The 25484-nt window shown below is 38.3% G+C and overlaps 1 protein-coding gene across 4 annotated transcripts in view; it reads right to left on the reverse strand.

Moving 5' to 3' along the window:
- MAP3K13 (mitogen-activated protein kinase kinase kinase 13) overlaps nt 1-25484 on the reverse strand; it is a 158871-nt gene that overhangs the window by 33358 nt on the left and 100029 nt on the right. For all 4 annotated transcript variants that reach the window (XM_055568838.1, XM_055568835.1, XM_055568836.1 and 1 more), the window contains 2 exons: nt 13704-14263; nt 2800-2983 (listed from right to left, as the gene is read on the reverse strand). In XM_055568838.1, coding sequence (XP_055424813.1) covers nt 2800-2983; nt 13704-14178 — 659 coding nt within the window. In that variant the 5' untranslated portion in view covers nt 14179-14263. The remainder of the gene's footprint in view (nt 1-2799; nt 2984-13703; nt 14264-25484) is intronic.

The following is a 25484-nucleotide window of genomic DNA, read 5'->3' on the forward strand; positions in this document are numbered from 1 at the left end:
AAAGTACAGAAATCAGTATCCAGAGAGACGTACTAACATCTAATCATGCTTTAATATCTTCCAGACGCTCCTGAGTGATTCACTGGCCAGGCAACACAATGGCACAGATGGCTGCAAACACAACACTGCACCATGCCTCAAGAGCCTGGTGTAATGGGCCAGGGACACAGTCTCACTATTGTTTCCCATGTAGAGGTAAAGACCTTTCAAGCATCTTCAGCCTAAAGAGTTGGACACCAATAAAGCAATCCTTATCCACAATGCTGAAAACTGTACATGCAGGTAGGAGGGTCAGAGGGTAAGGTGGGGAAAAGACTCTGAGTAAAAAGGAAGAAACAAAAGAAAAGAGGAAAAAATCCAGCTTCTCACACTCGCCTTCTGAGGACACATTTCTACCTTCAGTTATCCACAACATCTTGCTAGAAAGCCCTCAGGCCTGAGACTCACAGCCTAGTTTACTTCAGGAGGCCAAAAAGCCATGCTCATCCATAGAATAGTCTATGTCTCAAACCCAGTGATTTAAGCTTAAAATTTAGTTAAGTAAAAGGCTCTTCTTTCCACTTATGAGGGTATACCATGCTATAATGACGATCCTCTCAGTGAAGTAAAATGAAGGAAAGGAGGGAGTTTCTCCACCCATTGTCTTGTCAAACTTATCATCTCGGGAAGGATTATGATTGGTCTCTATAGTATTTTGTTTTAGTCTCACATCCTCCTGGCCCTCTTAGGGCAACCAATAATAGAATCACTACAGCAACTGAAGTCTCTCCATGTCCTCTGCAGGGATGTTCCTTCTACAAGGAAGTGAATCCAAAGACTCCATTTAGTATCCCAGTATATAAAGTTTCTTTTCTTTTCATACTTCTTTCCCTTTCCATAAAGGGTGTTGTTTGGGAATCAAAATTCAACCTTCAGTTCAGTTCAGTTCAGTTGTGTCCGACTCCTTGCGACCCCATGAATCGCAGCACGCCAGGCCTCCCTGTCCATCACCAACTCCCGGAGTTCACCCAGACTCACGTCCATTGAATCAGTGATGCCATCCAGCCATTTCATCCTCTGTCGTCCCCTTCTCCTCCTGCCCCCAGTCCCTCCCAGCATCAGAGTCTTTTCCAATGAGTCAACTCTTTGCATGAGGTGGCCAAAGTACTGGAGTTTCAGCTTTAGCATCATTCCTTCCAAAGAAATCCCAGGGCTGATCTCTTTCAGAATGGACTGATTGGATCTCCTTGCAGTCCAAGGGACTCTCAAAAGTCTTCTCCAACACCACAGTTCAAAAGCATCAATTCTTCGGTGCTCAGCTTTCTTCACAGTCCAACTCTCACATCCATACATGACCACAGGAAAAACCATAGCCTTGACTAGACGAACCTTTGTTGGCAAAGTAATATCTCTACTTTTGAATATGCTATCTAGGTTGGTCATAACAACCTGTACCCAAGATTTTTATTCCTTGCTTTGGGGATACGATTCCAATTAGAAATTGTTGCATGACATGTTTAACTTTATAAGGAGAGTTTTCTTAAGGAAAGGATCCCTCTAGGGGGCTGGAAGAAGTCCCTCCTAGGTTAGGGAAGGGGGATTTGTAAGTTAGTCCACTTTTTAGCTATAGCCTCATTGGTCATATTATTTTCCTATATATGAACTCAATATATATTATATAAAAATATACCAAGAGGCTCCAATTTCTAATCTTTCATCCTTCCTAAAGGTTTTCTTTCCCATTCTTCACCTTTCTTCCTCTTAAGCTGCACATCATTCATTTGTTCAAGCCTAGGACAAAATTTTCAACGCTGGTAAGAGAAGGAGCTCAAGGGAAAGGTACAGGCAGAAGAGAGTACACATATCCTCTTGAAAGGGAAGGGAAGTGAAGTGAAAGTCGCTCAGGCGTGTCCGACTCTTTGCGACCCCATGGATTATACAGTCCATGTAATTCTTCAGGCCAGAATATGGAGTGGGTAGCCTTTCCCTTCTCCGGGGGATCTTTCCAACCCAGGGATTGAACCCAGGTCTCCTGCATTGCAGGCGAATTCTTTACCAGCTGAGCCACAGGGGAAGCCCATAAAGCACATATTCTCTTGGCATTACCAAATCTGGTGCCTTCCACAAATTTACCTCTGAGGATCCCTGTCAACATTACGAAAATGAGGGTCTAAACTAGAAAGATATGTTCACACTCTCTTTGAAAACAACCACTTTGTGAAATAAATGTATCATTTGACTTACTATAATCACAAATTCTATTATTAGATTTAGAAAGCCAGTTTTGGCCTTCCTTGAAAAGGAATCTGGCAAAACCTGAGGCAGGGAGAAATATTCTGAAGGTGCCTGTTACTACAAGCTAATATTTCAGAAGAGACACTTATAGAAACTAATAAGAAAATACACCTCTATTTACAAGGAACTAATTGTTCTCGGATCACTTCAGATGCTAGCTTTGTTTTCTTAATTGAACTTGAAGGTGTTCAGGTTATCTTGAAGAGGCCTCTGTTATGCTATTGATAAATTACATTGATTCAGCAGATCTGACTGCATGGCAGGAGTTCACCTTCTCCCTCTCTGTCCCATGTATCTCCCTCCCTTCCAAGCACTGTGTGCTCTGGCAAAAAGAGCTATTAGACTATCAAATTCTCAAAAACATGATTCTAATATAATAGTTCCTTGGTATCCTCCCAAAGCACCTAGAACATTGCTAAGTCTGTAGAGTATTCTTAACATGTCTTTTAAGTCAGGAACTTACATATATGTACTGAGGGAAAGAAAATCTATTTCTTTAAAAAAAAAAAAAAAGCCTTGACCTACTTGAAAGCGATGATGTTAGGGTGCTTCAACTTCCTCAAATGCTTGATATCCGTCTCATTCTGTTCTCTCACTTTCTTGATGGCCACCTCCTCCGCTCGGAACTTGCCCAAGAAGACAGCTCCCTGGGCTCCACTACCCAGCCACTGCAGCTCTGAGATCTCCTCAAATGGCACTTCCCAAGTATCTAGGCACACAAGTGAGAAACAAGCATAAAGAGAGCCTGGAATCTGCTCAGGGGCCATTCTACAAGGCCACTCTGCAGGGACCAATTTCACCATCACCCAGAATGACCTCAACTTTTGTCTCTCACCTGGTAACTTGCTAAAAGATGGAACTTTTCTATGGGTCTTGATATCATAGAGATATTCACATGTATTAGTTTGTATAGATTTTAACCAGTGAAATCCTGCAGATGGGAAATCTCCAATATAATCGCCTCCAAACAAAACATATCCTGACACTCCCACAGCCCCACCTCCTCACTTGAAGCTTGCATGTTCAGTCAGTTCACCTATCTGTCTCTACGTCATTATCCCTACCTTATTACCCATTACAAGTGTTGCTTTATTCCTCTCTGAATTTCTAGTGCAGGTGCTCAATTAATCCTTGTTGAATGCATTTTCAGTGATACTCTCCTGAGGACCTAATGATGTATAACAATTAAATTAGTATTTACCTTTTATTTAGTACTTACTATATGCCAGACACTAGCAGAGTGCTTTAGGTCTGTCATATGTTTAATTCTTACAACAATCGTACACGTCTGGCCATGTTATGGTTACTTAAATATGAGAAAACTAAGGCAAAGGGTAACCAGGCCTTAAACAACTGAAAGTCAAAATTGTTAAGTGGCAGAACAGGGCCAAGGGCCTTGGAACTGGCTTGAGTCCAGGGACAGTGTTTTTTCTGCTATACCACGTTCCTTCCCATGAAGTAATTGAAAGAGAGGGTCATTTATTAGTCTTGATAAATTTACACATATAGATGCACTATTTGCCAGTTTCTCTTAAAGTTTAATTTCTGTTTGCACCAAAAATGTAACAGGGGTCATTTCTAAGTGGTGGCACTATTGATGATTCATGTTATGTCATTTATCCTTTTCTGTATTAAAAAATTTAAGCTATAAGCCTATATTACTTTTATTTTATCAAAGTATAGTCGATTTACAATACTGTAACTTTCAGCATATATTACTTTTATAGTGAATAAAATACTATTTAAAATAGATCAAAAATTCAATCAATATGTGTTTTAATTTCATGAAACTTGAAAAGAAGACTATAATCCATTGATTATCCGTTCTGCCAGTGCATTATCGCTGCACTGGACAGAAATGAACATCAAAGAGCTAGGAGCCCCGTGGGGTGAGGAGAAGATGACAATGCTGAAGGTTGTGAGAGATTCTTGTCAGATCACCAGTCACTTCAAGGCTACAGTTTGCAGAGCACTGAATTAAGGAGTGTTGAATCAGCTTTGAAGATATTCTGGTCTTGAAAGCAAATCAACTCACTACCTATGTTGATGAAGCAAAAGCAGAAAGAGTGGAAGGGAACTACATTTCTCTCTTTTCTAGTTTTCTCTACTTCGAGAGAAAAGAAATTCCATAGATTCTTAATAAAATGTGTTTTCTTGTTAATGGTTAAAACATGACCTTCCAAATATAATAATACATAGTACAGAAAAAACTACAGTGAGGGAGATTAATAGCATGGGCATTTGTCCCATTCTTCTGGTATGACCAGCATTAAAGGTTTCTGCTCTACTGAAACTGAATAGATGCTCTACAAAAACAAACCTCTCTAAAACACAAATAGCTCACAAATATGAAATCACCAAAGGAACAAACAATACCAAGTAAAATTTGGGTGGAAACAGTAAATTACAGTCTTGACTGCTTTGAGTTACCTTTATGGCATCTAAGAGTTTTCATCCTCATAGGCTAACTTGTGTGGCACACATGGGACCCAGGTATACTGAAAAGAGTTACTCATTAGTGGTCCAGCAAAGAACTGAACACAGAGCCATTTTGACCATCCTGGGGGCTCAGTACTAGCAATGGATTTTGAGCAAGAGCATAACTGGGCAATATTTTTCCAAATAACTCCATACAAACTCAGGTTACTCTAATTTTTAATACATAATTACTAAAATTAGACAAACTTTAGCTGTTTTTCTCTATTTACTCAATCTTTATTTACTCTTGAGTACTAGAAAACATTAGAAAATTCTAGAAAGAAACAGAAAAGCATATATTTTATCTGAAATTCCAACCCATATTCTGTTTTCATCTTATTTTAGTCTTTGTTTATATGCATATTAGAGAAGGAAATGGCAACCCACTCCAGTGTTCTTTCCTGGAAAATCCAATTGACAGAGGAGCCTTGTAGGCTACAGTCCATGGGGTCGCAGAGAGTCAGACACGTCTGAGTGACTTCCATTCCGTTCTGTATATGCATATAGCTATGAAAGAGTGTATGTGATGTACAGTTTTTTCTATTTTTTCATGTATTATGTATTCCCCATATATTTATAGTTTTTATTTATAAGATTAACAGCTCTTTACTGTATCCTCTTACCTTTGATAGTACTTAAGTATCTCTATTTTTTTTATTTGCTAATTTAAATTTGATACTTCTCTTTCTTTATTATTATTCCTCAAATTCAATCCTTAAAGAGTATAATTTCCTGGTTCTTGGTATACATTCCAAATTGCTATCCAAAAGAATTTTGCTAGTTTTTGCTGACATTAGTAAAGCATGAGTCTCTTTTACTACAACTTTGCCAGCAATGACTATTGCCAATTATTTTTTGGTGCTAATTTAATTAGGTATAAAATAGTGTTTTATAAGTGTGCATTATTTTAATTGCCAGTGATGTAGAATGTTTTTTCCACATTTGTTTAATACATCTTCTTTGTATGAATTATCAAATTTACCCCTTGCCCATTTATTTACTTGGGTTTGCAGTTCTCATAAACTTGAAGGAGCTTTCTATTTGGTACATATGAAGAGACTTCTTACAAAAGCATTTTTCTTTTAATTTTATGTTTTAAACAAAATACTTTTATAGTTGCCTGTAATTTGCTTTGTGATTTCTTCCACTGTCTAATCTATCTTCTAAGAGTGATCTATAGTTGATTTTTTAAGCTTAACCTTTGCATCTGAAGCTTAATTTGTTGCAGGATGTGAGAACTAATGCAAACTAATTTTTTAATATTGTTATTTAGTGATTTAAAAAATTTGTTAAATAATCCTTTCTTTTCACATCATTTTATAATGTTTATATTGTAACTTACTATATATTTTTATAAATAATTCCTATTATTTGATATTTTTATAAAATAAGAAATAAATGAATTATTAAAATACAAATGATAGGAGGGAGGAGCAGGATATGGGTAGGGGATTAAGTGGCACAAACTATTATGTATAAAGTAAATAAGCTACAAGGATATATTGTACAGCACAAGGAATATAGCCAATATTTTATAACAACTTTAAATAGAATAAATATATAAAAATATTGAATCACTATGTTGTACACCTGAAACTAATATAATATTGTAAATTAATTATACTTCAATTATAAAATAAAAGAAATATAAATGATAAAAATATCTGGCAATCAAATATCAAAGATTGAATTTATAAAAAATACTAAAAATTTTCTTGACCAACAGTAGCTCATACCTATGTTAATTCATCTATGCTCAACCAAATCTAAATTATCCATGGAAAAATAAAGGGGACAGCACTGGTAATTCAGGAACACAGATGTAAAGTAATACTTTAACCACCTTTCTGTCAATTGTTTCTACTAGAGCTGATTCCCAGAAGGAAAACTGATTCATGGCATTTTGTTCTCTCTGTCCAATTCCAATGTCCTGATCAATACCTAGTAGGGAGCCAAGGAACAGGAAAATGGCAGCAAAAAGAATGTCAGCAACAAGATTGTACAAACTGGGGGTCTGCATCACCGAGAAGCAAGATAGCTAACCTCATTATGCTGGACACTGGCTGGGCTCCCTCCAGGGCCAGTCCCAGACTTTCCACTGCTTTTATATCTGTCCCATTGGTACTTTTCCCCAGCTTTTATCTTCTCTCTGATTCATCACTATGACTACAATCTTAATTCCAATACCCATCATGATGCCTAGGGCTGAGAAAAAGCCACAAGCCCACTCACTTTAACATGTAAGTTCTCCTTTGTTTATCTAGACAAGTCTATAACAATACTTGTTCTGAGACTGGGAACTATTTGGCATTAAAAGATTTCAATTCTACATACTACCCTACTTGCACTTAACCACCAATATACTAAATGGGAGACAAAGATATCATTAAAACTTTTTTAATTGAGTGAAATTTCCTCATAATACCAAATGCAGGGACACATCTGTTATATGTACTACTAGCCTTTGGTTGACTGTAATCCAGGATTAAAGATTAGCTCCCTGATCCTGGAGCTGATAAGAAAAAAAATACACTTAGGCTGGTGAATCTGTTGTACAACCCACAGCAACACCCGCTCACAGTAGGATATCCTGTCATCTGCTGAAGATCTGGGCAGCTGCTGCAACCTTATAAGTTTAAACTGACCAAGCATGTTTCTTATTTGTTCCTGAAATAAGCCTTTCTGAAGGTCACACAATCAATTAGAAGAAAAATTAAATACAAGGTTATATGCTGCTGCTGCTGCTAAGTCACTTCAGTCATGTCCGAGTCTGTGCGACCCCATAGACGGCAGCCGATCAGGCTCCTCCGTCCGTGGGATTCTCCAGGCAAGAACACTGGAGGGGGCTGCCATTTCCTTCTCCAATGTATGACGTGTTGGAACTCTTTGTGACCCCATGGACTGTAGCCTACCAGGCTCCTCCATCTATGGGATTTTCCAGGAAAGAACACTGGAGTGGGTTGCCATTTCCTTCTCCCTACAAGGTTATATAACAATAAAAAAATTTTAAAGGCTTCTTTAACAGACATAGGATGTGTCTGTTAGCCTTCTTTATAAGTCTGAACCTCAATGTTGTGTTTGGATCCTGAGATCTCCACATTTCCACCAAAATAATTATTAGACTGGACAAATTATGACCCTAAAAACCAAATGAGTTTATCATATAAGCAGATATTAGTAGGTTTTGTGTCTAAGCACAGAAGAAGGAACTTCTGAAAAATAATAAATTAAGGGTGGTTATCTCTGGGCTGTGGGATGATAAGTGACTTTTATTTTCCTCTTTGGGTTTGTCTTTATTCCCAATTTTGGCAACACACTCCAGTATTCTTGCCTGGAGAATTCCATGGATAGAGGAGCCTGGTGGGCTACTGTCTATAGGGTCACAGAGAGTTGGGTACGACTGAGCAACCAATACTTGTATGTATTTGTATTATTCCCAATTTTTAAAACAATAATACTGTTTTACATAGGAATCCCCAATCTCCATGTGACAAGGAATAGCTTTTTAATTTCCTTGAAACCTTAAGATAATAGAGGTAACAAAAGGGTAGAATGCGCAAGGCAAGGAGCATGTATGAAAGACAGAAAGACAGACACCATCTATGGACTGAGAAAGAATGCTATGGTTGACAAATCCTGGAATGCATATCAGGAATTGACAGATTTACAGGTAAATCCCAATATACCTATGGAGAAGGGGTATAGATGAGGAGGCTGGTATCAGTTTAAGAGAAAGCATTTCAGAGTCAATTTTTTTAAAATGTAGAGTTGATTTATAATGTTAATTCCTGCTGTATAGCAAAATGATTCAGTTTTATATGTGTGTGTGTGTATATATATGGAATTATATATATATGGAATTATATATATATATATATAACCCTAAGCCTATACATATATATACACAATCTTTTTCATATTCTTTCCCATTATAGTTTATCCCAGGAAATTGAATACAGTTCCCTGTGCTATACAGTGGAACCTTGTTGCTATCCATTCTCTTGATATATGTCATAGTTTACATCTACTAACCCCACATTTCCAGTTCACCCCTCCCTACAACCCCCTCCTTGGCAACCACAGTCTGTTCTCTGTGTCTGTGAGTCTGTTTCTGTTTTGCAGATAGGGTCATTTATGCCATATTTTAGATTCCACATAAAGGTGATATCGTATGGTACTTGTCTTTCGCTTTCCGACTTCACTTAGCATAATAATCTCTACTTGCATCCATGCTGCTGCACATGGTGTTTTGTTCTTTTTTATGACTGAGGAATACTGCATTGGCATTATTTCATTTTTTTAATGAGTGAGTAGTATTCCACGGTATATATGTGCCACATCTTTACCCATTATTCTGTTGATGGACACTTAGGTTGTTTCCGTGTCTTGGCTATTGTGAATAGTGCTGCTATGAACACAGGGGTGCATGTATGTTTTTGAATTATAGTTTTGCCCAGGAGTAGAACTGCTGGGTTATACGGTAATTCTATTTTTAGTTTCTTGAGGAATCTCCATACTGCTTTCCACAGTGGCTGTACCAATTTATATTCCCACCAACTGTGTAGGAGAGTTCCCTTTCTCCACACCCTCTCTAGCATTTGTTATTTGTAGACTTAATTTTTTTTTTTCATTTTTAATTGGAGGATAATTGCTTTACAATACTGTGTTGGTTTCTACCATATATCAGCATGAATCAGCCACAAGTATACATATGTCCCTCCCTCTTGGATCTCCCTCCCATCTCCCACCTCATCTGACCCCTTTACGTTGTCACAGAGCACCAGATTTGAACTCCCTGCATCATACAGTAAATTTCAACTGGCTATCTAATTTTACATATGGTGATGTATAGGTTTCAATGCTATATTCATTGCAGCCTGGCTTATAACCACTGAAAATAGTAAACTGTCAAATGAGAAGATTGCAGTGGAATTTACCAATGAATTTGGAAAAGTTTCAGGATACAAAATTAATATACTGAAATATGTTACATTTCTATACACTAACAATCAACAATCAGAGAAGGAAATAAAGAAAACAATTTGATGCAATTACAACTGCATCAAAACAAATAAAATATTAGGAATACATCTGAGGAGGTAAAAGACATGTACTCTGAAAATGGTAAGACATTGATGAAAGAAATCGAAGGCAACACACACAGAGGGAAAGATACACCATGCTCACGAACTGGAAGAATTAATAATGTTAAAATGACCGTACTACCCAAGGAAGTCTAGAGATTCAGTGCAAGTCCTGTCAAAATATCCATGGATTCTTCATAGAACTAGAACAAATAATCCTAAAATTTGTAAGGAAACACAAAATATACCCAATATCCAAAACTATCTTGAGAAAGAAGAACAAAGCTGGAGGTATCATGCTCCCTGATTTCTAACTGTCAGACAAAGCTATAGTAATCAAAGCAGTATAGTACTGGCACAGATATCAATGGGACAGCACAGAGAGCCCAGAAATGAAACCAGACTTGCATGGGCAATTAGTCTACAAGAACGGAGGCAAGAATATACAAGAATATACAACGGGGGAAGAGACAGCCTCTTCAATAAACGGTGTTGGGAAAATTGGACAGCTACACGGATGAAAGACCTAAATGTAAGATCTATGAAACCATAAAAGTTCTGGAAGAAAACATTGGCAGTACGTTCTTTCACATCAATCTTAGCAATATTTTTTTGAATATGTCTTCTCAGGCAAGAGCAACAAAAACAAAAATAAGCAAATGGGACTGTATCAGACTAAAAAGCTTTTACACAGTGAAGGAAACAATAAAATGAAATGGCAGCCTGGTGAATGGAAGATCGTATTTGTAAACACTATTCTGATAAGGGGTTAATATCCAAAATGTACAAAGAACTCAAAACAACATAAAAAAGAAAACCTGATTAAAAAATGGGCAGAGGATAAATAGATAGCTGAATAGATATTTATCCAAAGAAGACATATAAATGGCCAACAGGCACATGAAAAGATGCTCAACATCACTAATCATCAAGGGTTGGCCAGAAGTAGAGAAAAGGGAGCCTTTGTATACTGTCGATGGGAATGCAAATTGGTGCAGCCATTATGGAAAACAGTATGGAGATACCTCAAAAAACTAAAAATAGAACTATATATAGAATTACCATATGACCCAACAACTCCACTCCTGGATATTTATCTAAAGAAAACAAAAACACTCTTTAGAGACCTAAATGTAAGACCAGAGACTATAAAATTCCTAGAGGAATGCAATCCCATGCAGAACACTCTTTGGCATAAACTGCAGCAATATTTTTTTTTTGGACCCTAAAGTAAAGGAAATAAAAGCAAAAATAAACAAGTGGGACCTAATTAAACCTAAAAGCTTTCACAGAGCAAAGCCAAACCATTGACAAAACAAAAAGACAACCTACTGAATGGGAGAAAATATTTGCAAATATGCCTGTTAAAGGATTAACATCCATTATATACAAATAGTCCATACAACTTGACATATATATACATACACACACACATACATATACGACACAGTGGAATACTACTCAGCCATAAAAAGAACAAAATTATGCCATATGCAGCAACATGGATGGACATGGAAGATGTTATGCTAAAGTGAAATATGTCAGATAGGGTAAGACAAATACTATATGATATCACATATATTTTGGACTTTAAAAAATACAAAAAACAAATGAATATAACTAAAAAGAAGCAGACTCACAGATATAGTGAACAAACCAGGGCCTACCAGTGGAGAGAGAAGGAGGGGCACTATAGAGGTGCAAGAATAGGAGGTACAAACTTCTGGGTATAAGATAGGCTCAAGGATGTAATGTACAATATGGTGAATATGACCAATATTCTGTAATAACTGTAAATGGAAAGCATCCTTTAAAAATTGTATTAAAAATTAAAAAACAAACCCCTCAAATACCCCACTCTTTAGAAAAGATACATGCACCCTTACATTAATTGCAACATTATTTACAATATCCAAGATTTGGAAGCAATCAAAGTGTCCATGAGTAGATGAACAGATAAAAAAAGATGTGGTGTATATATATAAACACACACACACACAACAGAATATTACTCAGCCATAAAAAAGAATGAAATCTTGCCATCTGTGACAACATGGATAGACCTAGAGGGCCCCATGCCAAGTGAAATAAGTCAGATGGAGAAAGACAAATACTATATGATTTCACTTAAATGCGTAATCTAAAAAGTGAAACAAATAAGCAAACAGCAAAATAGAAACAGAACCATGGATACAGAGAACAAACAGGTGGTTGTCACAGGGAAGGAAGAAGGGGTGAGGGAGTAATAGGTGAGGGAGATTAAGAGGTACAAACTTTTAGGGCAAAATAAATGAGTCATAGGCGTGAAATGTACAGTGTGGGGAATACAGTCAACAATTATGCAATCTCTCTGTGTGGTGACAGACAGTAGCTAGACCTGCCATGGTGATCATTCTGAAACACACAGTGCATGTGTGCTCAGCTATGTCTGACTCTTCGAGCCCCCATGGACTGTAGCCAGCCAGATGCCTCTGTACATGGAATTTTCCAGGCAAGAACACTGAAGTGGGTTGCCATGTGTCAAATCACTATGATGTGTAGCAGGAACTAATATAGTGCTGTAGGTCAATTATACTTCAAAAAGAAACAAACTCACAGAAAGAGAGATCAGTATTATGGTTACCCGAGGTGGAGAGTGGGAGAGGGGGAATTGGATGAAGGCAGTCAAAAGGTTCAAACTTCCAGTTATAAGATCAAGGGTATGTAATGTACAATTTGATAAATATAATTAACAAAGCTTATGTTATATTTGAACATTGTTAAAAGAGTAAACCCTGAGTTCTCATCCAAAGGGAAAAACACAGAGGATAACTTAATTACAAGTACTAAATTGTACATGTTCACACAATTTAATATTATGGAGACATTAAAAATGATGCTGAAAAGTATATTTCATGGTATGGGAAGGGTTCACAATATGAAATAAAAAGGAGTTACAGAACAGTATGACTTTTTAAAAGCATACATACACACAGATATATAGGCTAACATAATATATGTGCCAAAACACTTAGATTGGTTATTTTCAGATTGGGGAATCATAGATTATTTTAACTTTTTTGGGCGAACTTACTTGCAGGTTCAAAATTTTATATATATATCTTACTTTTATTCTCAGGAAAAACTGTTTCAAGAATATAAATAAAGTTATAAAGAACACTAGGGCCATGTGTTCTTTTTACTTCAAAAAGAGTAAGGCTAGAATTGGAATATATGAATATACATGTTATACAATGATGGGAGTTAAAATTTTACTTTTTAAAAAGCTGTGGGACCTAGAAATAATAATGTTTCTCAAGAATGGTTAGATATTTTGTTCTTTTCTCAAAATGTGAGTTTTTTGAGCTTGACTATAAAATTTAAAATATTCATTTTCGCTATTAACTAAGATAGTCCTGCAATCTTCGGAGGCAATACCATGCCATTTCTGTCTGGTTTTGAATTAGTCCAGTGACCATCAAACTTTTGACTGTAAAAAACTGTTAATAAAAAATATGGAATATGTGCCTACTATGTGATTTATTTACAAATTATGTATCTGTACAACTTTATTAAAATACTAAATATACACGTGAAAACATACATGAGAATAGAAATTTAAAATGCTGAGTTAAAAGGAACAGGAGCTCTAACATTTTCTTCCTCACAATGTCATGGATTGTCTTATATATACTCTACTCCAGACATCACTGGATAACCACAAAAGATGGGCTTCAACCAAAAAAGACCAACTGTATGTCACTCTGCTCCATTCAGAAGGTCTACAGGAGACTGACCTAGTGTATTCTTCTGGCTCTAGGTCTTTAGTTTATCAAGGTTTCCCAGTTAATGGTGGTGGGATGTTTACACAGGAAGTATCTTGCTTACCTTGCTGCTGCAATTTGTAATCAGTGGAATATGCCTTCCCAATGATATTCCATACAGGCCTTAAGCATCCAAATAGTCCTTCAAGAAACCCACCACTGCCGCTGCCCGACCTGCTGAACTGAATCTTGATGTCTTCAGTTCCACTTGTGCCCTCTCCATCCACAGTGTTGCTGTTCCCATGAGACATGGCCATCTCCGATTCATCTTGTTCCCTTAGCTGAAGAACGCTGTTCTCAAACTGGTCCCTGGAATCCTCACTTATGCTTGTCAACACTGTTGTGGTGATGGGGCTGTTCGTGCCCTCAGCTAGCTCAGTTTGCACCATGCCCTTTTCCTGCTGGTCCTTAAGAAGCTTGGGGGAAGCGTGGCTCCCCATAGGTGCGAGGTCATCTTGTAGTCCATTGAAGGTTTTGTTTTCACTCAAAGGCAAACGTGGAGAAGAGGAGCAGCTCAGGTGCTCCTGAGGGTTGGCCATCGTGCCATGAGTGTGCCCGAGGTCCTGAGATGACACTCAGAGGATCATTACAGTAGAGTTCCGATGTAAGAGGGGGCGTCAGAACCTGGGGAGAACAGGAGGAGGACGTGAGATCACCCTGTCTTTAGTCAGTCACACTACTACACTTTTGATTATAACAGTAAAAACGCTGAAGCAAAGGGGATTGGTTAAACAGTGGTGTTGATCCATGTAATGGAATACTGTGCAGCAGTTAAAAATCATGTTGTAGAAGAGTACTTACTAACATGAGAAAATGTTCATGACATATTAATATAAAAAATAGGTTAGAACAATATATACAACATAAGCCATTTAAAATTTTTATTATTTAAAAAGATACACAAACACATGTATAAGAAAAAAAGACTGGAAGGATATATGCAAAGAATTAATAGCTGTTAATTCTAGGTGGTTAGATTTGGGAGGGATTTATGTTGTGTTTTTCAAGATATTCTAAGCATTCTGTATCAATACACTTCTATAGGGTGAATGTCTTCCCCTCACTCCACTTACACGGTGAAACTCATCTGTGATGCTGTTTGGCGGGGGGCCTTTGGAGGTGGTTAGGTCCTGACAGTGGAGCCTTCGTGAATGGGGTTACTGCCTTGTGAAAAAGACCCTAGAGAACTCCCTTGCTTCCGCTGCCACGTGAGAACATAGTGAGAAGGCGGCTGTTTATGAAGCAGGAAGCGGGCCCTCACCAGACTACGAAACGTGCAAGTGCCTCAGTCTTGGTTGTCTCAGCTCCCAAAACTGTCAGAAGTAAATGTCTGTTGTCTGAGCCATCTACTTTCTAGGATAAAACCCCAATAATCTGATAAGCAGTATTTGCTAATTTCCCTGGTATAAATACTCCCACCAAGTCAGGTTTCAGGCTCGTAACAATAGCTTAACAACCTGCCTGCAGTTACTAAATATTTGACAACTGGCTCTTACAAACTGGTATACAAGCCAGCACCAGCAACATTATCTTTGTGATGGTGTCATTTTCATTTTAGAGAAGTAAGAAACTTCTAAGGCTACATACTGAGTAAGTGGTAGAGCAAGAATTACAATCTAAGAATTCAGATTCTCAGATTTCCTTGAATTCTTTATAACAAGGCACCTGTTATGATAACCCTTCATTCTGTTAGAGTACTTTACAGGTTAAAAAATGCTATTTCCTGTGACCTTGACCTAAACACTTGATTGCCTGTGTAAGGAAGCCAGAGCATGGAATCGTTATTCCTGTCTTTTCCAGAAGAACACTAAGGCCTAGAGAGAGGTATATACTAAAGGTCACAGAGCCAGGACCTAATCCCAAACTCTCTACTGTACCATGTGGTCTCTGTAAGACATAATTTCTTTCTTTCATAGTTTACTTTCTTTCAAAAGTTCAAAGTGTTATTCGCTCAGTCATGTCTGACTCTTTGTGACCCCATGGACTATAGACCCGCCAGGCTCTTCTGTCCATGGAATTCTCCAGGCAAGAATACTGAAGTGGGTTGCCATTCCCTTTTCCAGGGGATCTTCCCAACCCAAGGATTGAATCTTGGTCTCCTGCATTGCAGGCAAATATTTTACCATCTGAGACACCAGGGAAGCCCCAACACAGTTTAACTTAAATCCTATTCGAGTCATGCATGTGTGCTAAGTTGCTTCAGTTGTATCTGACTCTTTGCGAACCCATGGACTGTGTCGGGAAGATCCCCTGGAGAAGGGAATGGCTACCGACTCCAGTATTCTTGCCTGGAGAATTCCAGGGATAGAGGAGCCTGGTGGGCTGTATATAGCTCATGGAATAACAAAGAGTTGGACACAGCTAAGTGACTAATGCTACTTAAGGAGTTAATAATTACACCGAGGGAATTACCTCCTGCCCACTCTCACCCCCATGACATTCATGCCACATTCTGGTTTACAGGGAGTAAGAATGGGGACATGAGAATGTAAGGAAGATGTGTTTGACACTGACAGAGGAAAGGAAGTTAAGAAAGAATAAGAGTGTGAGCAAAGGCAGAGAAAAAGCGACCAGGGCATGTGTGGGAGAGCTGGTCAGCCAGAAATAATGAAAGAGCCAGCTGATGTTGGACAGCGGTGTGCAATAAAAGTAACTCCTTCACATACGGCTCTGAAAGCTCATGAAACAATACAGACAATTCTTCCCTTTAAAGAAATCAGAGAGGTAACTTTAACAGGACAAAGTTAGGTTAAGTGAGACAAATTCCAGGGCGTGGAGAAATTTAAGGGCTGGGAAGCTACCTGGGAATATAAGGTTGGGGAAAGAAAGAAAGAAAAAGAAAAGCTGGAGCCCTTCATTATAGAAACAGCTGTTTGCTGAGTTGACCCCCAGCCCCATGCTCCCCATTTCCTTCCTTTTGTGTTCCTCTCTAGGCTCTGACATTACTGATCCCTTCATTTTGCATTCTTGCTGATCTTCTGCCATGACCTTCAGCTGTCTTTTGCCTTTGGTCCCTCTGACCTTGCTCTGCTTGATATCTTTCAGGATCTCTGACTTCATGCTATCTGACCTGGCCACTGTCTGAGCAGTTGCTTCCAATCTGTCTTTGCCATTGGGATTCATGGTTATCCTTTACAGCATAGGGCATACATTATGCTGTTGGCTCACATCAGTTGATAATGCAAATACCCAAATGTATATGTGAATTTCAGCCAAACACCTATTTGTGCAAAGTGTCCTTTGGACTCAACTGCAGAATTTTATATCAACTCCTGGTAAATTTCCATTTTGTCCACTTCTATTCTGAGTTTCTTCTCCTTGATGACATCACACTGAAATTAGCTCATATACAAAAAGTTAGAAAGACATGAGTTTGTTTTGAATTGTAACCTCTTCTCATTTCTTCTTTTTTTTTTTTGGCCACACCTTGCACCTTGTGGGATCTCAATTCTCCAACCAGGACTGAACCTGGGCCACAGCACTGGAAGTGCCAAATCCCAACCACTAGACCACCAGAGAACTCCCATCTCTTCTGATTTCTAAGAGGTTAGTAGTGCACGTGAAGTGGACCTGCTCACACAGGCACTAGGAATGAGTCTAAAAAGAGAACTTTAGCATGGTCATCACATACAGTTTGATATTTAGGAGGTCAAGAATAACAGGACCTTTAAGGAATATAGTCCAACCTACCTTTCTCACATATGAAATAAAATCCCAGAGAGACTGTTGGCTTGCTCAGTACAACTAGTTAGTGGCAGAGTTGGAATGAGTTCTCTTTCCTTATCCTATGGTCTTCCCCTAGTCTGGTTATTTATTCAGACAAATAGAAACAAATAGTCATGATAGCATGATCACTGATGACAAAAGATGATAATGCAATGCTATTCTAGATGCACTAAAGCTACATCCGAAAAAGCACAAACATCCATTTAGAGAGATGACCCTGCATGTGTCAACAAAGCAGTGAAGGGCACCCAGCTTTTGGTGATCCAGCTGCTCTGGGAGCAGGCAGAGGCGATGGAAACCTCAAGATGTGTATAAAGATGTGCAGTCACAGAGGCTTTCCTCTGTTCACCAAGAAATCATGTCCAATCGCAAGCAACAAAGGCAGAGAAATGGAGGAGCACAGAACAAAAGGAAAGAAATCATCACCATGACTATATTCAAATACGATCAGAGCTGACTCTACATGTAAGAGTGTAGGAGGATGAAAATATCTAAATTTTACCTGTGTTTGTATGTACACCCACACACTGCCACTGCACAGTGAAGGAGCTGGTAAGTGGAACCTAAGGGAGCAGAAGCAGCTCCACCATCTCTGCCTCTCTCTTTGTCCTCTCAGTTCCCCTCTCTGTCCAGACTGGGCTCGTGTACTCTCTTGGGAACTGACTGGATCTTTCAGTTCATGAGAAGTCGAAGCTAGAATTTATTAGAAGGGGATGACACGAAACGAGGCAAGAATTTTAAACACTGAGAGTCAAGTGGAAAAAGATAAGGAAGAGCAGAGGTGCAAGAGGGCAAGGTCAGCCTGTGCCCTTATCAGGACAAAGATCTATGGGCAAGGCTGTAGGGGGAGGTGGTGCTGCCTCTGCCCTTATACAAGGGCTCCTGAATCTGCAGGAGTACAAGGCAGCACCTCCCTCTCTGCCCTTCAGGCACACTTCCTTGCCCTGTGAGCTTCTCAGCCTCAAAAGGAGGAAGTGGTTTGTGTAAAAATTAGTAGGCAAGGGTTGGCGACAGGGGCAGCTGTGCATTTGCCAGGGCACTGCCAGTTTCTGGAAATTACCTTGACTTCATGCCAAGATGAATTTGGCACCGAGAAAAAGAGGAAAGGAAGAGGTCAGGTGGCCAAATGGTCCTTGAGTTCTTGTGTTTTTATTATATGATACAATTGTCTCCATGTTGCTAAAGAGGATAATTTTATAATAGATCCGATTTTGAGCTTTATAGCATAAATATGAGCAAATCAAAGATTTTGGAAATTTTTGCCCCACAAATGAATAAAATTCAACTGAATTCAATGAACTGACAAAAATTGAATAAAATTTGAAAGTAGGCATGATTGCTAAGATTTTTTGATTGAGCTCTTCCCAAGCTGTCTTCTCTTCATTTGGCATTGTTTTGCCTTAAAATGAACACAATACTGCTATCCCAACTTTCTGGTTACTTTTCAAAAATGATTACTTCACATAGCAGTATTTAGAGCATAAGTGAAGTTTATGCTATTAAGCCATTTAAAAACTGGGATTAAGTTACTTGCTCATCAGATCAGATCAGTCGTTTAGTCGTGTCCGACTCTTTGTGACCCCATGAATCGCAGCATGCCAGGCCTCCCTATCCATTACCAACTCCTGGAGTTCACTCAGACTCACATCCATCGAGTCAGTGATGCCATCCAGCCATCTCATCCTCTGTCGTCCCCTTCTCTTCTTGCCCCCAATCCCTCCCAGCATCAGAGTCTTTTCCCATGAGTCAACCCTTCACATGAGGTGGCCAAAGTACTGGAGTTTCAGGTTTAGCATCATTCCTTCCAAAGAAATCCCAGGGCTGATCTCCTTCAGAATGGACTGGTTGGATCTCCTTGCAGTCCAAGGGACTCTCAAGAGTCTTCTCCAACACCACAGTTCAAAAGCATCAATTCTTCGGCGCTCAGCCTTCTTCAGTCCAACTCTCACATCCATACATGACCACAGGAAAGACCATAGCCTTGACTAGACGAACCTTTGTTGGCAAAGTAATGTCTCTGCTTTTGAATATGCTATCTAGGTTGGTCATAACTTTCCTTCCAAGGAGTAAGCGTCTTTTAATTTCATGGCTGCAGTCACCATCTGTAGTGATTTTGGAGCCCAGAAAAATAAAGTCTGACACTGTTTCCACTGTTTCTCCATCTATTTCCCATGAAGTGATGGGACTGGATGCCATGATCTTAGTTTTCTGAATGTTGAGCTTTAAGCCAACTTTTTCACTCTCCGCTTTCACTTTCATCAAGAGGCTTTTTAGTCCCTCTTCACTTTCTGCCATAAGGGTGGTGTTATCTGCATATCTGAGGTTATTGATATTTCTCCTGGCAATCTTGATTCCAGCTTGTGTTCTTCCAGTCCAGTGTTTCTCATGATGTACTGCATATAAGTTAAATAAACAGGGTGACAATATACAGCTTTGATGTACTCCTTTTCCTATTTGGAACCAGTCTGTTGTTCCATGTCCAGTTCTAACTGTTGCTTCCTGACCTGCATATAAATTTCTCAAGAGGCAGATCAGGTGATCTGGTATTCCCATGATGGAGAGCTCTATACAGTCAGCAAAAACAAGACCAGGAGCTGACTGTGGCTCATACCATGAACTCCTTATTGCCAAATTCAGACTTAAATTGAAGAAAGTAGGGAAAACCACTAGACCATTCAGCTATGACCTAAATCAAATCCCTTATGATTATACAGTGGAAGTGATAAATAGATTTAAGGGCCTAGATCTGATAGATAGAGTGCCTGATGAACTATGGAATGAGGTTCATGACATTGTACAGGAGACAGGGATCAAGACCATCCCCATGGAAAAGAAATGCAAAAAAGCAAAATGGCTGTCTGGGGAGGCCTTACAAATAGCTGTGAAAAGAAGAGAAGTGAAAAGCAAAAGAGAAAAGGAAAGATATAAACATCTGAATGCAGAGTTCCAAAGAATAGCAAGAAGAGATAAGCAAGAAGATCGCTGCATTTTTCAGCGATCAATGCAAAGAAATAGAGGAAAACAACAGAATGGGAAAGACTAGGGATCTCTTCAAGAAAATCAGAGATACCAAAGGAACATTTCATGCAAAGATGGGCTCGATAAAGGACAGAAATGGTATGGACCTAACAGAAGCAGAAGATATTAAGAAGAGATGGCAAGAATACACAGAAGAACTGTACAAAAAAGATCTTCACGACCCAGATACTCACGATGGTGTGATCATTGACCTAGAGCCAGACATCCTGGAATGTGAAGTCAAGTGGGCCTTAGAAAGCATCACTATGCACAAAGCTAGTGGAGGTGATGGAATTCCAGTGGAGCTATTCCAAATCCTGAAAGATGATGCTGTGAAAGTGCTGCACTCAATATGCCAGCAAATTTGGAAAACTCAGCAGTGGCCACAGGACTGGAAAAGGTCCGTTTTCATTCCAATCCCAAAGAAAGGCAATGCCAAAAAATGCTCAAACTACCACACAATTGCACTCATCTCACACGCTAGTAAAGTAATGCTCAAAATTCTCCAAGCCAGGCTTCAGCAATATGTGAACCGTGAAATTCCTGATGTTCAAGCTGGTTTTAGAAAAGGCAGAGGAACCAGAGATCAAATTGCCAACATCCGCTGGATCATGGAAAAAGCAAGAGAGTTCCAGAAAAGCATCTACTTGCTCACAGCAATAACTAAAAAAAAAATCTTCCTGGGACAGATGTTTATCATGGTGATCTTGATTTGAACTTAAAAAAAATTAACTGCTTTTTCTAACAGAACTGCAAAATTTTAAGTATAAGATTATCTAAAAATCAGATCAAAAGAGTGACCTACAATTGTGTCTTCACCCCTAACTTGCTGCCTTAACTGTGAGCCGTCTACTGAAATTCCTATCTGAAAGGACAATAATAGCCTCACATTGACCAAATGCACTGACCTACCTTGTCCCATCTTCTTTATAACATTTCATCCAATAATCATGCATTAAAAAATATTGATTCAGTGTGTACCATACACCTTATACTTTTGGTTAAGATTATGAATGTTTAATAATATTAAACAATGCTGGAGCCAGCAAAAAATAAAAATTACAAAAAGGCAGCCTCCATGTTGACAGATTACTTAATGAATACGGCCTTCCCCTGACAGCTCAGTTGGTAAAGAATCTGCCTGGAATGTAGGAGACCCTGGTTCAATTTCTGGGTTGAAAGATTCGCTGGTGAAGGGATAGGCTACTCACTCCAGTATTCTTGGGCTTCCCCTGTGGCTCAGCTGGTAAAGAATCCACCTGCAATGTGGGGGACCTGGGTTCGATTCCCTGGGTTAGGAAGATCCCCTGGAGAAGGGAAAGGCTACCCACTCCAGTATTCTGGCCTGGAGAATTCCATGGACTGCATAGTCCATGGGGTTGAAAAGAGTCAGACACAACTGAGCGACTTTCACTTTCATCTATAAACACAATCATGATTAAAGTTAAAATAAGCTTATAATGTAAGTTTTTAAATGAATAAACATGCTTCATTATAGAGCTTCCCAGATGGTTCAGTGATAAAGAATCCACCTGCCAATGCAGGTGGCAGAGGTTCGATCCCTGATCCAGGAAGACCCCACATGCCACAGAGCAACTAAGCCCGGGCCCCACAACTCTTGAGCCTGTGCTCTAGAGCCTGGGAGCCACAATTACTGAAGCCCTCCAACTCATGCTCTGCAACAAGGGAAGCTACCACAGTGAAAAGTCTGCGCACCACAGCTAGACAGTAGCCCTGGCTCGTCACAACCAGAGAAAAGCCCAAGCAGCAGTGAAGACTCAGTAGAGGCAAAAATGAATAAATAAATAAGTGAATTATAAATTTTTTTTAAAACATGCTTTATTACATAGTTACAAACTATAATCTTAATTTAAAAACCAGCAACTTGTGAGGCTTCAAATACACCTAAAATCAAATGCTAAACAAATTTCTTGACCAAAGGAAAGATTTCTCTACAACCTCCATAAATCTATGATAAACAATATATACTAAGTGTTACTATTCCAGAATAGAATCAACATTTTCTGACTTAAATCTGACTTGCCATATGAAGAAGGAAATTAATAACAAAATAAATCCACTTAAAAGATCTTAAAAATAAGATATAGATACATATGCCCTTAAATATTTAATACTAATGAATATAAAAATAATTATATAAGCATTTCAAGAAAGTAGGAAAGCAGGTTTAAAAGATTAACAGTGGTTTTCACTGCTGTTTTTAAATTTTTTCTATGTTTTCCTAAATTTCTAGTCTTAGCAAGAATCAATTGTTTATTCAGAAATTTTCAATCCAAATCTTTGCTTTTTAAAAATGTTTTCTGCTTATTTATTGGCTGAGCCACGCATACAACTTCTGGGTTCCTAGTTCCCTGACGAGGGCTCGAATCCATGCCCTTTGCAGTGGAAGGGTGGAGTTTTAATCACTGGACAGCCAGAGAAGTCCCTCTATATTCTACTTGTCCTTGAATATCTTGCTCACAATTTCTAATGATAATTCCTTATGGAAGGTTGTCTTTGTGACCCTAAATGCAAGTTTTTTTTTCCCTAAATGCAAGAGTTTTAGTGCATTAGTGTGTAAGCCATCTGACCTTAGAACTTGGAAATCATCACGATTGAATTAGATATGCCTTTGTCTCTTTATCTGTCTTAAGTTTCAGTTCTCTTATCTAGATTATTCTGCTTTTTCCAGCTTGATATGATTCTTACTAGTAGAAAAGGTAAAAACAAAATAGGAGTCATCAACTTTTGTTTCCTTATTGCATTAATATTCTTATAGTATTAATATTCTCCCAATCAACCAATTCAGAACTTTTAATGTACTTTATCATATAGAGAACAATATTGTGAAGGGTTAAGAGGGAAAGCACTGGAGGAAGACAGACCTAGATTCAAATATTAATCATTAACTTGACCTCACTCTCTCTTTAAGCCCCAAATTTCGTTTTAAGTGGCGATAACAACAGAATTCATCTCATAGAATATATTAGATGTTATATGAGATAATGCATATATAATACATTTAACAATCACACAGTGAATCCTCAAGACTTCTTAGTGATTCAAACCTTTAACTAGAAAAACTAGAAAGAAAAGATATATGTCAATATGCTCAATACATATGTGAGATCAAGGCATGTGAAAAGAAGGACAAAAGAAAGACAAGAAAGCTTTCTTAAGTGAAAAAATGACAAAAGGGGGATAAGGAAGGTATAGCTCAATTTACATAGAAATTGAGGCACATTCATTTGAAATTATAAATAAAAGCACAAAGAACCCAAAACAAACACGGGTTAAAAGGGCAAAAGTAAGCTGGAAAACAGAAGAGGAAAATCCCAAACATGCAATTTTTTTTCATATTTAGTTTCCTTTGTCTTTGATTTAACTGCAGCAGCTATTTTTTACACTCCAGGTTTTAATTAGGTTGAAGGAAAATGAGAAGTTCTACGTAGCTATAATAATTGGGAGAATATTAATACTATGTAGTTCTAATATTTGGGAAAAAAAGTATATAACTCCAGTTATTTTAACATTACTATATTAAATTCAGAGATAATTTTATTGATTCAAGAAAATATCTCTAGAAAAAGATTGCTTATGTTTTAAACAGCAATTACAACATAGGAGAACCACGACAGAACTGTGTTCCCAAGGGAGATTATAGAATTTTCTTCCCTAGCGATCGACATGTTCCTATGTCATATTGTGTACATATGAAGACATGCTCTCTTTTAGGGAATGCCTAGTTCTACTCTTGTTTCACCCATCTTCCTGGAAATGTTACTGTCTTCAGGCAGCTTGCCTTTACTTTCTTCATGAAGGCCCCATCCCTAGGGCAAAATCTAAAAAAGTTTTTTATGGCTCTAGGCCTACAGAACTTTGTACAATAGTAGCTTCCCACAAATGTAGAAAAATCATAAAAAATAATCCTTAAGTGATAAACAATATTGTAGTAAAATGTATGCTCGAGATTCAATCTGCCTGGTTTGAATACTGACTCTGTCCATGGGGAGGTTCCTTGTGTGTCTCAGTTTCTGCAGTCAAAAACTTGAGTACCGACCTCACAGGGTGGTAATGAGGGCTAAATGAAATAATACTTGCTTTATGTTAAATTAATAAACATTATTCTAAAGTAAGAGAATATATTCATAATTAATAATAATATTGTTGTTTTCAGTCACTAAGTTGTGTCTGACTCTTTGCACCTCCAGGAACTGCAGCACAGTAGGCTTCCCCATCCTTCACTATCTCTGGGAGCTTGCTCAAACTCATATCCATTGTGTCAGTGATGCCATCCAGCCATCTCATCCTCTGTCATCCTCTTCTCCTTTTGCCTTCAATCTTCCCCAGCGTCAGGGTCTTTTCAAATGAGTCTTTGCATCAGGTGGCCAAGGTATTGAAGCTTCAGCTTTAGCATCAGTTCTTCCAGTGAATATTCAGGGTTTATTTTCTTTAGGATTGACTGGTTTGATCTCCTTGCTATCTAAGGGACTCTCAAGAGTCTTCTCTAGCACCACAGTTCAAAAGCATCAATTCTTTGGCATTCAGCCTTCTTTATGGTCCAACTCTCACATCAGTATATGACTACTGGAAAAACCATAGCTTTGACTATATGGACCACATGGTTAAAGATCAAATGAGCACATATCTTTTACAACAGTTTTGTCCTTGGTCATTCCAGGGATAATCATAGAAAATGAGAAACTTAAAGTTATCCCAAAGGATGGCTATTTTTTTATAAAAAGAATCATTCATTTCCAAAGATATAAATAGAGCAGCTTAGCCCAGAAATTAGCAATGGCCCAGCCTGTATGATTTGACATCACTATTTATAGACTCCGGGTTCGAAGACCACTTTGACCCACTCTCAAAATTCTCCATGCTTTGTCTAGTTTGCAAAAAGAAAATCTTTTGGATGTAATTTTAACAGTTATAGATATTGAAAGATTAATAATCACCTAACTAGGAGAAAGTACAAGTAGCACAAGTTATTAATTTGATGCTGAGAATAAAAACATATTTAATAGGGATTTCTCTGGTGGTCCCTATGCTTATACTATATAACATGAAAATGAAATTATTCATTGCCAGCTTAGTATAA

Source organism: Bubalus kerabau, chromosome 2 (assembly GCF_029407905.1).
Source record: "Bubalus kerabau isolate K-KA32 ecotype Philippines breed swamp buffalo chromosome 2, PCC_UOA_SB_1v2, whole genome shotgun sequence".
Taxonomy (NCBI): domain Eukaryota; kingdom Metazoa; phylum Chordata; class Mammalia; order Artiodactyla; family Bovidae; genus Bubalus; species Bubalus kerabau.